Source organism: Cyprinus carpio, chromosome B16, assembly GCF_018340385.1.
Source record: "Cyprinus carpio isolate SPL01 chromosome B16, ASM1834038v1, whole genome shotgun sequence".
NCBI lineage: Eukaryota > Metazoa > Chordata > Actinopteri > Cypriniformes > Cyprinidae > Cyprinus > Cyprinus carpio.
Genome location: NC_056612.1, coordinates 25,153,082 through 25,166,673, shown reverse-complemented (window position 1 = coordinate 25,166,673; position 13,592 = coordinate 25,153,082). Strand labels below are relative to the sequence as shown.

Below are 13,592 nucleotides of genomic sequence, written 5' to 3'. Positions count from 1 at the left end.
CTTATTATAGTAGTTAGCGTGGTGTAGTTAGAGTGGCTCTGACAGCACATCTTTGTACCTGGGGGATTGTGTGATCAGGAGACAAGAGGCGAATCCTGCGTAATCTGGGTAATCTCTGCTCTAAGAGTGGATAAACCCTGCTGAGGCAAGGGCCACACACAAGAGTTCAGTCTGTATTAACTGTTCCTATTGGTTGAGAGTACAGCCAATAGTTCTCACTGTGTTATAAACAAGCATGATGCAATACAAGATAATATATATAGACCAATTTGGAGTAGACGACACCGTTACAGTACGTGACTTGCAGCTGCGTGTGCATTGTGGTGGCAGAAAAACACAGGTAACAAGTGGAGGGAGACGGCTAAAATCCATGGTATAAGAGAAAAAATATATATTTTTGTGCCTTTGGATGTCAGAATGCAAATCATTTTTATAGAATACTGTCACCAAAGATGCCATTTGAAGCTAAATGAAGACATTTAAACGGACAGAATATGGATGAAACCTGCTATGATTACTCTACTTTTAAAGCATAAATTTGAAACAATAGGTTTACATAATATTTACATATGCAGTTCATAGTTTACAATTTGTTTTCTTAGTGTTAGTAATATTTATTAATATTTTTTTTTCTCAATAAAGAAAGAACCTTTTGTGTGATGGAAAGGTACTGACTGCAAAGGTTCTTCATGGAACCGTCCACAATGATGAATCTTTATTTTTAAGAGTGTATAATATTATTAAATACTAAAGAAGTTTTGCACTCAGTGTTGACAAACAAAATATTTGATGCTCAAAACTTGTTGCTAAATTACAGTTCCGAGTGTGTAAGGAACAGAACTAACTCTTGAAATTGTGATGATTGACACCATTGATTCAGCAACGTTTTGCCATCTCGCCCATTTGGCATCTGCTACTTTTGATTGGAGTAATATAACAGCAACCAAAAACTTATGTTTGGAGATTTTAACCAAACCACCGTCGACAGAGCCATCATGATTTGTTGACGTTTGGAAGGCTACTTTACAGTGCGCTCTAGAAGGGTTGCCATGACAAGCATCTTTGGGCTTGTTGTTTGGGCTCGGCTCATAATGCGATCCATTTTATGCATGAGAAAATAAATATAATGTAAATAAGGCAGGTGCAGGCTTATTTTAAAGATTACACTTTTGGGTTTATGTGGCCAAAAAGGTTTGCAGAGCTCCACACTCTTAAAAATAAAGGTTCTTTATTGGCATCTATATGGCTCCATGAAGAACCTTTAAGATCCATGGAACCTTTCAAATCCACAAAAGGATCTTTATAGTAGAAAGATTCTTCAGGTCATTAAAATGTTCCTCACATTACGAAAAAGATGGTTCTTTTAAGTACTGTTCAATGAAAGGTTCTTTGGGGAACCAAAAACGGTAGTTTTATGTCAAAGTAAAAACATCCATTAGGAGCCTTTCAATATACTTCTCTGTGAGAAAAAAAAAAAAAAAAATCTATGAACTGATTCTTTAAAAATCCAGAACCCAATACACTCCTCTGAAGAACCTGAAAGGTAACAACAACAAATTAATGAATATCCAAATATCTCCAAATAAAAACTCAAGAATCTTATCCTGTTGGGGAAAAAATAATAATACTGATGTCACAACAAGGCTTCTTGGGTCAACCAGCATCACCAAAAAAATCAGCTAGACCAGCACTAAACCAAAATAAACTGGAAGATCTAGTCCTTTCAGCTTGATAAGAAAAGTATTATAGCTGAACCTGCAAAATTAAAACATCACCTTCATAACAGCATATTGATCATTTCATAATAATGTGACTCAGATGTGTTACGGTCAGCTCAAAACTGCAACAAAAACGACGAAGACCAAACCAAAAACGTATAATGAAGAATATTTTTTTTATTACATAATTCTAGGGGTTTACATTTAAAATTAACACATCAATTTAACTACTGACTACAGATCCACAAACAACGCGTGATCAAGTGGCAGCATGGGATGATGTCACTTCCCACGTGCCTCGACCCACGTCTCAGAAGCACTTTTATTCGTACGTCCCGATCTATAACAGGTGTTGTTCATTACGCCATCACCTAGAAGAAATCACAAGAGAAAACAACAAAAAGCAAAAAACCCACACACCCTTACACCATAACACCTCCCCCTTTAAGATAGAGGATCCTTGTAAAGGACCTATATTAATCAGAAAAAATAAGGGTTACAATGCACCAGATGTTCTCAAAAAGGCCTCACTTGTAACTGGAACCACGGCAACTCTCGGCACCTACGAAAACAAGTCAGTCACAGTCATACAAGTTTTTGAAATCAGGTATCCAGATTCTCACATGGAGCCCGAGACAAGGCATCGGCCAACACATTCTCGACACCCCTTATGTGTCGAATCTCTAATGGATACGGCTGCAGAAAAAGAGACCAGCGTATAAGGCGCTGATTTGGGCTCTGCAAAGAATGTAAAAAAGTAAGTGGATTGTGGTCTGAAAACACCACAATCGGAAAAGTGCCACTTGTCAAATAAACTTCAAAAAACTGCAAAGCCCAGATCAATGCCAATGCCTCCTTTTCAATAGTAGAAAAATGCAACTGGCGAGCCCTAAACTTTCTGGAGAAATAACAAACTGGTCTTTCTATTCCATGTTCATCAGTTTGTAATAAGACAGCTCCGGCCCCAACTTGACTGGCATCAACCTGAATCTGGAACGGGTATCCAATCCGAGGCGCAGCCAAAACAGGTGCCGTACTAAGCAACAGTTTGACATTGTCAAATGCTTGTTTACATTGCAAGGACCACTCAAATTTCACACTCTTCTTCAATAAATCGGTCAGGGGGGCTACCACTGAAGAAAAATTTGAACAAAAACTCCTGTAATAGCCCACCATTCCCAAAAAACCGCATAAGCTCTCGTTTTGTATTTGGTGGCGGAAAATTATCTATTGCCAGTACCTTAGCTCGCACAGAACGTACATTTTCCCTGCCCAACTACTTTCCCCAAATAAGTCACAGTCGCCTTGGCCAACTCACACTTGGCCAAGTTGACTGTGAGCTTAGCTTCAGCTAATCGCTCAAAAAGTGCTCGAATACGTACAATGTGTTGTTCCCATGAATCACTATACACAACCACATCATCTAAGTAAACAGCACATCCATCCAAACCAGAAGTTACACGGTTCATTAAGCGTTGGAAAGTAGCTGGTGCATTTCTAAGGCCAAAACTCATTACTGAATAAGAATATAGTCCAGAAGGAGTAATAAATGAAGCAATCTCCTGTGCACGAGTGGTTAAAGGCACTTGCCAATATCCTTTGAGTAAATCAAATTTACTAACATACAGAGCAGAGCCAACCGCATCTACACAATCTTCCATCCTGGGCAAAGGGAACGAATCTGTTTTTGTAATATTTTTAAGCTTCCGATAGTCAGTACAGAATCGGTACGTACCATCTGGCTTTCCCACCAATAAACAAGGTGATGCCCAACTTGAAAAAGAAGGTTTAGCGATGTTATTCTCAATCATGTATTTTATTTCAGACTCAAGATGGCGTTGTTTTTCCAAAGAAACCCGATAAAAATGCTGGCGTATTGGCTTGGCGTCACCAACATCTATATCATGTTCTATCACATTAGTACGAGAAGGAGAATCTGAAAACAACATAGGAAAATCTGAAATTAAAGACGACAATTCATCTCTCTGCTTAAAAGGCAAGTGTTTAACAAACTCATCCAGTTTCTTTAAGGTTTCAGAATTGTTAAGCCGAGGCTGTAAAATACGATCCTCGGGTACCTTAACATCCTCAGCCATTTCAGTCACAGAAAATGCTATGGCCACAGCAGCTGGAGCCTTCTCGGACTCACCGAAACGAGAGTAAAAAGGTTTTAACAAATTTACATGGCACAGCTGTGAATGTCGCTTCCGCTCAGGAGTTGAATTCAAATAATTCTGCTCTGAAACTTGACGTACAACTGTATAGGGACCCAAAAACTTTGCACAAAATGGAGAGGTAGGAAGAGGCAACAGAGCTAACACCTGGTCACCTGGACAAAACACACGAGACTCTGTGTTCCTATCAAACAACCGCTTCATCTTCTTTTGCTTATTCAGCAAATTTTCTTTAGCCATTTGACCAGCCAAAAATAACCGACGCCTGAAACCCTCTACATATTGTAGCAAACCCTGAGGTGGGTCAGATACTTCCTTTAATCCATCATGAAGTAAAGCCAATGGTCCACGCACTTTATGACCAAAGACTAACTGGTTGGGACTAAAACCCAGACTATCCTGAACCACCTCACGAGCTGCCAACATTAACCAGGGCAACCCCTCCTCCCAATCACCCTTTAACTCCACACAATAAGCCCGCAGCAACGACTTCAAAGTTTGGTGGAAGCGTTCCAAAGCCCCTTGACTTTGTGGATGGTAAGCACTAGACTGATTTTGCTTCACACCAAGTTGCTGCAACACTTCCTTAAACATATGCGAAGTAAAATTGGATCCCTGGTCACTTTGAATAACTCTTGGAATCCCAAACACAGAAATAAACTGTGTCATAGCTTTAACAATAGCACGGGTAGTGATTGAACGAAGCGGATAGGCAGCTGGATATCTAGTGTTCTGGCACATTACAGTAAGAAGATATGCACTTCCTGACTTAGATGGAGGTAATGGACCCACACAGTCTATAATCAGATGTTGAAACGGTGTATCAATTACAGGTATGGGATATAACTGTGCCGGTTTAAGGCACTGATTTGGCTTCCCCGTAAGATGACAGGTTGAACAGGTTTTAATAAACCTCCTTACATCTTTCTTTAACTGTGGCCAATAAAAATAACGCAACAAATGATTGTACGTTTTATTAACCCCAAGATGCCCCGCAAGATCTCCATGTGCCCAACGCAACACAGTATCTCGAAGAGACATTGGCACAACAACCTGTTCATAAGGCTCACCTATGGGTACTTCCCTACCAGATAGCCATTTTCTTAACAGGAGGCCATCCTCAACAAAACAACCACTCATTGCACTCGCTACCTCTTCCGGAGCTAGCACTTCAGAAAACATTTCTTTCAGACTGGGGTCCTCCCTTTGTGCCACCACCAACTCCTGACGAGAGACTGTAGGGAAAAGAAGAGAAAGATTAGGAAACACTTTCCTTCTATCCCTAATCTGTCTAGGTTCCTTATCCTGATTTTCGACAACATTTTTACTCATTGCCCGAGTAACAGCACACGTTACGAACACATCAGGAAACTGTTTATCAACATCCACCTGTTCAAGTAAAGAAGAAGGAGAATCTGTTACAATAGGTGGGGGTGGTACATCCCTCCATACACGACCTCCAGCCAAATTATTTCCCAAGATTACAGCGATGCCCTCCACTGGTAAAGAGGGTCGCACACCTACTACAACTTGACCAGTAATCAATTCAGATTCCAGTACCATAGTGTGCAAAGGTACAGACAAAACTTGTAAACCAATTCCTTTTATCAATACCTCACTCCCAGTACTGGAACTCTCTGAAAATGTTAATACGGACTCCAAAATAAATTTCTCTGAAGCACCAGTATCCCTAAGGATTTTAACTGGAATTTTCTCATCACTCCCAACCAGAGACACAGAACCATCAGTAATAAAAGGAGCATAACTCAACTTTTCATCACTACACAACACCAAATTACCTTGAGCAGTATTTACATCAACCCCCTCAACTACTGTAGTAACCGAGGAAGCAGCAAGAGCAGGTTTTAGATCAGATTTAGTACGGTTCATTTTTGCCTTAAGGGCTGGACAATCTTTTTTCCAATGTCCCTTATTTAAGCAATAAGCACACTGATCACTCTTGTCACCAAAAGCTCTTAACTTTTTCTCAGCTTTTACATTAGCAGGCAAAGATGGAACCCTCCACTGAAACATTGTCCACAGAGCTATTTGGACGACGCCAATTAGTTCTTTTTACATCTTTATGGGTCAACACATATTCATCAGCTAAAACAGCAGCAGCCTCTGCACTCTGAACGTTTCGCTCTGTTAAATAAACAGACAAATTTTCTGGCAAAGTATTTCTAAACTGTTCCAACAACAACAACAACTCACAAAGAGAATCAAAATCCTCTACCTGTGAGACTGAGCGCCAATGATCAAATTGAATCCTTAGCTCCCTTGCAAACTCAGTAAATGTTTGTTGTGCCCCCTTTTCTTAAAGCTCGAAATCGTTGCCTATAGGCCTCTGGAACCAACTCATAGGCTTTTAGCACGGTTTCTTTCACTTTACTATAAATCTGACTGTCCCTAACAGTAAGAGTGGAATACGCTCTTTGAGCTTTACCATAAAACACACATTGTAACAGAAGCGTCTGCTCAGAATCTTCCCCACCTCATAAGACCTGCCAACCGCTCAAATAAATTAAAAAAAGTATCCAAATCATTATCATCGAATTTTGGCATCAATTTAAGAGCACGTGCCCACATCAAAAGCTTTTGGAGTTGAATCGTAATTTCCCAATCTACCCTCTCTAATCAGACCAAACCTCTGAGCCTCCACATCCAACCTACGCAATTCAACTTCCTGACTCATTTTATTCATTTTCCATCTCCAAGAGCAGCAACTGTTTCTGTTGTTCAAATGTAAGTGATGTAACGGTCCCTTCAGGAAATTTCTTTTTAGTCTGTTCCTGATCACCTATAAGAGGTAAAGGGCTTCCTAATTCACATGTCAAAATGCCTAATTTTACCAGAGCAGCCTTAATGACCAGCCCCAGTCCTTCCTTTAGACTTTTATCTTTAGTGGTAAGGGGAATTTCAAATTTGTCTGCGACCTCTAATAGCTGTTTTTTAGAAAGCTGACTAAAGCCCTCCTCAGAAGGATGTTCAAAAAAATCCGTCAATTCTACACTCATTGTGAGATAGAAAAAAAACTCACAATATTTACAAACTCAGACTTCTCACATTTAGTGACGTTTCCCACCTACCTAACAATACTACCTCAACCCTAGACTTCGTACTTCAGCCAAGAGCTAAGTGACTTTAAGCACTCTAATACCGTCAGCGCCGACCTCTCTCGGACAAACCAAAGAGAGACAACATCTGCGGCAGTGCCCTCAGCCCAGCGTCGGCACAAAAATAACAAACTAAAATAATAAAGGGTCAACGCAAGCGTTGCTTCAGCCTAACCAGGAAAAGTCACAAATGTGAGAAGTAAACTAACACTTAACCTTGCGCTTTTCACAAAGTCTTCGTGGAACTTACAATTATCAACTGCTGATACCAGACTACACAAAAACTCTTGAGCAAAACACTTCAACCGCATGAATCAGTTTCCAAATAAATGTTAAAGTGTTTACTCACCCATCGCCATATCCTTTTCCATTAAAAGTGGAAGAAAAGACGAAAAAACTTCACAAACTGGCAAAAGAATTAAAATGTTAAAGTGTTTGTCGGCAGCTTCGCGTGCAAACAGCTTATCTGCTGATAACGCAAAACAGGTGTTTCCAATTACTAACGTGCTTTACCACACAAATCCAAACAAACGCACAGTGATTTAACTCGTCTATGCGAATGAAAAAAAAACGGAAAAAAAACATAACTATGAGAGGAAAACAAAACTGGGAGAAATAATATAATATTTTCCTCTTAAAAAAACAGAAACGGACGAGCCCCCATTTTGTTACGGTCAGCTCAAAACTGCAACAAAAACGACGAAGACCAAACCAAAAACGTATAATGAAGAATATTTTTTATTCCATAATTCTAGGGGTTTACATTTAAAATTAACACATCAATTTAACTACTGACTACAGATCCACAAACAACGCGCGATCAAGTGGCAGCATGGGATGATGTCACTTCCCACGTGCCTCGACCCACGTCTCAGAAGCACTTTTATTTGTACGTCCCGATCTATAACAGGTGTTGTTCATTACGCCATCACCTAGAAGAAATCACAAGAGAAAACAACAAAAAGCAAAAAACCCACACACCCTTACACCATAACAGATGTTACTCGTAGAATATGGATATTACACTTATGGATTCATTATAAAACCAGCATAACATAAGCAGAATCCACTATATATGGCCTCTATGCTTGGCCACTTAATGCGTGTCCTAAAGTGCACTTTGGATCTCACTGAATCACATGGGAAAACATGGCTAGAGCTCTGAGCGATGCCTTCAGCATGTAAAGGGAAGCACTGTATCTCTAACAAAAAGAGTACACACATCTTCAGTGGTATCAGTGTGTCATCATCACTAACTCACCCTCATGCGACTTTCTTTCTATTGTAAGGTATAAAGACAAATATTTGAGAAATGTCAGTACAATGGAATTATTGAGCTCTGATGCTGTTTAGTTACCAATGTTCTTGAAAATATTGTCTTTTGTGTTCCACAGAAGAAAAAATACATACGGTTTTAGAACAACATGAGTGCGAGTACATGATGACAATTTTCATTTTTGAACAATATGCTTTTGGAATGTGAAACAAAGCAAAAGAAAGCTGATGATATGTACTTCAGTCGATTCACCTTTTAAGGAAAGTCAGTCCACTGAGCCACCATCTTGGTAAGATACAGTTAAGCAATTATTTATTTATTTATTGATTGAATATAATTTTTTAGATTTATTATAAAAATGTAAAAAAAAAAAAAAGTATTTATACTATTGCTTATTTTGTATGTCATACCTAAGATATTAATATATTAATTAAGTAAAACAATACAAAATATACACTCTAAAAAATGCTGGGTTGTTTCAACCCAACTCTAGGTCAAATATGGACTAACCCAGCCATTGGGTTAAATTTTTTCATTAAATGTTGAACCATAAAAGTTGGGTTAGTCAAAATTTGACCCAAAGTTGGGTTGAAATAACCCAGCATTTTTTAGAGTGTAACAAAACACTATTCAACCACGATTACAAGTCAAGGTTACAGAAACCAACGTAGTCAATTTTGGCCTGTAAATAGCCTCATTAATTGAGAATCCTTCCTGAGTCAATATTAGCTGGGTTTGAGACACATGGGAGCCAGAGCTGAGATGTGGAGCGGTGAGGGTCAACACAAGACTGTATTTTGATAAAATAAGAAAAGAAAGTGTGCTTCTAATTGGAGGCTGAGGCATGGGGAGATATGGACAAAATTGCTCTGGTCTTCTCCAGGGATATTTGCACATCAAACCCATGTTCAGACAGCAAACAGGGAGGGAAATGTACAGAGACAAGTGTGCCATTTAACCCTCTGGAGTCGATTAACGCGTATACGCGTTTTGGGGTATTTTCTCCTGATAACCCCGAAACGAACTTAAATTACACTTTCAGTATTGATCGTACAGATAAGAGCAATATATCAATCGAATCTGTAAAGGGTCTACTTTTTTTTTGTATATAGACATAATAACAACAAAACTTTGTGCACTTATAAAATAAAGATAACAAACAAGGAGTGCTGTCTGCAGCCTTTGTCTGCGCTGATCTTCAGATACAAATACGTCATTAAAATGAACTGTAACTCAGTGAATACTCAACGAAGAGACATAGAGAGAGATATCTATAGAAAGCCTGACATGTCTACTTTTAAACTAAACAAGTGCTGCTGAAAACAAATATTCTGTGATAAAGTAATCCATATGAAAACAACGCGATGTCCGTTTTTCACGTCTCACTTCATTATCTTCTAATGCGACCACGCCCCCGCGCCGAGCGCGCTTTGAGATTCAAATGTTTCACTGAAGCGCGCGGCTTTTGAATACGCCCCCACAAAGCCCACACAACAGAATACAACGCAGCGAGACTGTTCTTCAAGTTTTTTATTATTTTTACTGTTTTGCTTCGCGATGAGAGGAATAAGACATAATTCACCCCAAAAAGATGTGATGTGGTTGATGAGTTGAGATTTGGATTTCCTCAGAAAAAAGAATGAAGCACTTTATTCAGCAGAGTTCATAAACATGAGTAAAGTCTCTGTTATTTATTTATATACTTGTACTAGTTTTCACATAACGTGTAAACATTTTACTAGTTAGACTTTTTCCAAAGACTTTTTCCATACTATAATTCCTGACTAAATGTATAATCAAGTGAAATATTATGAAGTTTCAATAACACAATATACACCACTATACCATTCAAAAGCTTAATGTAAATAATATAAATGTAACAATAAATGTAACTGTAACAATATGTAACATCATTGCTGTTCTTTCAATTTATCCCCCTTAAAAAACCTAAAAAAAAATATTCTCAGCTCTTTTCAACATTAATAATAATAATAATAATATAATAAATAATGATGATGATGATAATAATACAATAAAATGTTTTTTTTGTAGAAAATAAGATTGTTAAAAGGATTTCTGAAGGACTGTGTGACTGGAGTAATGATGCAAAAAATTCAGTTTGAAAGTCAGCTTTGATTTTTCCTAATAAACTGTTTAACTGCACTGCACAAGTGAATATTAAATTATGTTGTGGGATAATTAAATGTATTCTAAATAAACTACAAACATAAAATTATATAGATTTATTTTTGTCCTCACATTCTTTCTTGTAACTCATCCCTCTCAGTGACACAGCTGACTGAATGGCTCATTATGCAGCTCATTATGCAGGCCTTTGTCTTCTCAGGTGTGAATTCATGATAGCTGACGCCTACTCGCATATGACTGTTACCAACAAAAACTGTCTTAGAAAATTTAAATCAATATATCGTTTTCTGTAAGTGAGTAAACAAGATGATTTACACATAATTTAGAAAGAAAAAAAAATTCTAGGCTACAAGCTCCAGTTCTCAAAATTCCCGGGAACCAATTTTCTGTATGTGTTTTATTGCCTTTTTCAAGTGATTTAACATTTCTAGTTTTTCACTAACCACGCATAACATTTTTTTTTCTCAAAAACACAATCATGTACATACATGCTGCTCACATATTATTATAGCCTAGTTTGTGCTGATTACAGTGAGATTAGACTTTAGCCATTAGATATTTATAAGAAACTGAAAAAAGCACAAATGTCAGGGCATGACAAAACTTCTCCAGGCCCCAAAAATACCCTTAGACTCCAGAGGGTTAATCCAGCCTGCTTATTAGAAAGAAAAGCACCAAGTCTGCCAGCTCTATCGATTGCAGCTATATAGATTGAGAAATTGAGAAATAAATTAATTAAAGGATTGTTTATTTTAAAGATTGTTTTTTTGAACGTTGTTTCAAGGAACGCTGGTTTATTCTCTTCTACAGCACCTGTGTTTCCAGGTCTCCATCATGGGAGGATATCAGCACTAGACAGCAGATTTATTGCTCTTCTGTGAAGCCAATAAACAGCAGAAATGTGAGCCAATTTCCCACAGGTTGAAGCCCGAGCTCTTCTACGGTCAGATTCATTATGCATACAGTACATCATACGTCAAAACTAAATTTCCCTCCCCTTGAGCGCTCTAGAAAGCGCAATAACATTATCGCAGCTGAGCGATATCACAGTCAAACTGCACACTATCAAGCATCTGCCCATCCAAGATAGACTCTCCACATTTCCACCAGATGTTTTTCAATTAAATGAGTCAATGATCTGTAATTACTGTGACCTACAAGAGAGAGATATGTAGGTTAGGTTCGCCTGCCGCTCTGCTTCTTTGCATGCATGTCCCAGGGACGTTTTCAAAGTATAAATCCCAGCAGCTCCTTTAATCTCCTTACGTGCTTACATCCGCTTTAAAAATTCACTAACACAGTGACAAATGCACGTTGACTCAGGACCTGGCTTTGGCCAATAGAAGAGTCCTAACTGCACTTTTAGTCTTTCAGTGATTAGATACAGGTTTGCATATAAATCTTTGATTTGAATGCATTGTACCAATAGTAATGATAGCATATGAACTTCTAAATTACATTCACAAGACATCTTATTAATCCGAAAAATCACTGATCCAGATTAGTGTACTAAAAACTATAAAATTGTTAATCAAGAATGTATTCATTGTACTGAATTAAAAGTTTATTTATTTATGCATGAATTAATCCCAATAGAATGATTTTCATTATTTTATTACATTATTTTTTTTTCTTGCATTACAATAATGAGAATTATTTTTTAATCAGAAAATTTGCTGATTCTGATTACTGTACTACAAAAAAGATATACTATTTAAATTATAAAATTGTTCATTATTAATGTAGATGTTGTACTGAATGCATATATATATATATTTGCATTACAGTAATGAGAATTTGGAGATGAGGTCATGACATAATATCACAATGTAAAAATAAAATGGTCCTAAAATTAGGCTTCATTATCTTGTAATTAAAACAAAATATAATGATTTAATATACAACAAACACTTATAATATTATATATTTATTAAATTTATAACAATGTCATATACATATAAAGTATAATATATATTTTTTATACTATAGCAGATGCACAGAAGAGGTGACTGTGAAACATGGCCAAATTCACAATCCAAAGTCAAATAACTTCCATTACGTTGTACCTCAGAGCTCCTTCCATTACTGTATAGTGTCAGATTTTATTATAATAATGATACGGCTGTTATCTAGCACAAGAAATCGAACAATCAGCCTGGCAAAATGGAGACAACCTACTGTGCTGAAACGGGGACATGTTTCTAAACCGTACAGACTTTGAGAATCAGAATTTAGGATGATGGGAAATAATTCAAACACTACGCAGAGCTGTTTTGAAGTAAGACTGAAGACCTTTAGTTGTCCTTTTTCTAACCCCAGATAACAAAACAATTGCAATGCAACTTTGTGCAAACAGCCAGTCTGGAACCTTCACATCCCACTCACATCCATCAAGGTACTCATGGAAATAGCCGTATACCTGTCTCCCAGAAGTACAGCGACTTCCCGTCTTCTGACGTTTGGGTGCAAGCGGTCCAGATTCCACAGAGCAGTAAAAATAACCTCCATAAACACAGGAACGCTGTCCTTGCACCCCTAACCCCGAGTCCCATGGCTCCCCTGAGTTGCGTAAAATCCACTCGTTCAGGAGGAAAAGAAACCCCAACAAGAGCAGAGAAAGAAGTTCAGTCGTACAGACTGAAAGAGTTTGTGTGCCTCTTCAGTTAGTGTTCCCCTAAGGAAAGGCACATGTAGTTGACCTCCTGGGCTTCTGCTCCTCTGGTTGGCTGGAGAGGAAAGGAGAATGTTTTAGCTGAACAATAGAGAACGGCAGCCACTGCTGCTACTGCTGCTGCTGTCCTCTGCCTACTGCAGCTGACTGACGCTGCATCTCCCCTCCCTCTGCCTCTCTCTCTCTATCTCAGCTCGAGCTTGAGCGTAGGGCACAAGGACGCTCCTTCGCCATGCTCCTGTGACGCTAAAGAAGACAAGATACGAGGGGAGTGCTGTCGCTAAGGGAGGGAGGGAGAAAGAGAGAGATTTATGAACTGCATATTCCACATTTTCTGTGTCTGCGTGCTGAGAGTCTGGAGTTGCATGAAGCTAGATGAGTAAATGAAAGAAATTATAAATACGGTTTTAATGAAAGATTAAATTAAATTTTGAAATTTTTCATTTTTTTTTCAATTTGGAAGAAAATAATGCAAGTGAAAGTGTCAGG

At 38.1% G+C, this 13,592-nt stretch overlaps 1 protein-coding gene across 4 annotated transcripts in view; it reads right to left on the bottom strand.

Moving 5' to 3' along the window:
- LOC109111117 (thrombospondin type-1 domain-containing protein 7A) overlaps positions 1-13,378 on the bottom strand; it is a 123,042-nt gene extending 109,664 nt beyond the window's left edge. For 2 of the 4 annotated variants that reach the window (XM_042741707.1, XM_042741708.1), the window contains exon 1: positions 12,852-13,377. In XM_042741707.1, the coding sequence (XP_042597641.1) occupies positions 12,852-12,984 (133 nt within the window). In that variant the 5' untranslated portion in view covers positions 12,985-13,377. Of the gene's footprint in view, positions 1-12,851 lie in introns of all 4 variants that reach the window. The other 2 variants (XM_042741706.1, XM_042741709.1) reach the window with 2 other exon arrangements.
- Between the last annotated feature and the right edge of the window lie 214 nt (positions 13,379-13,592).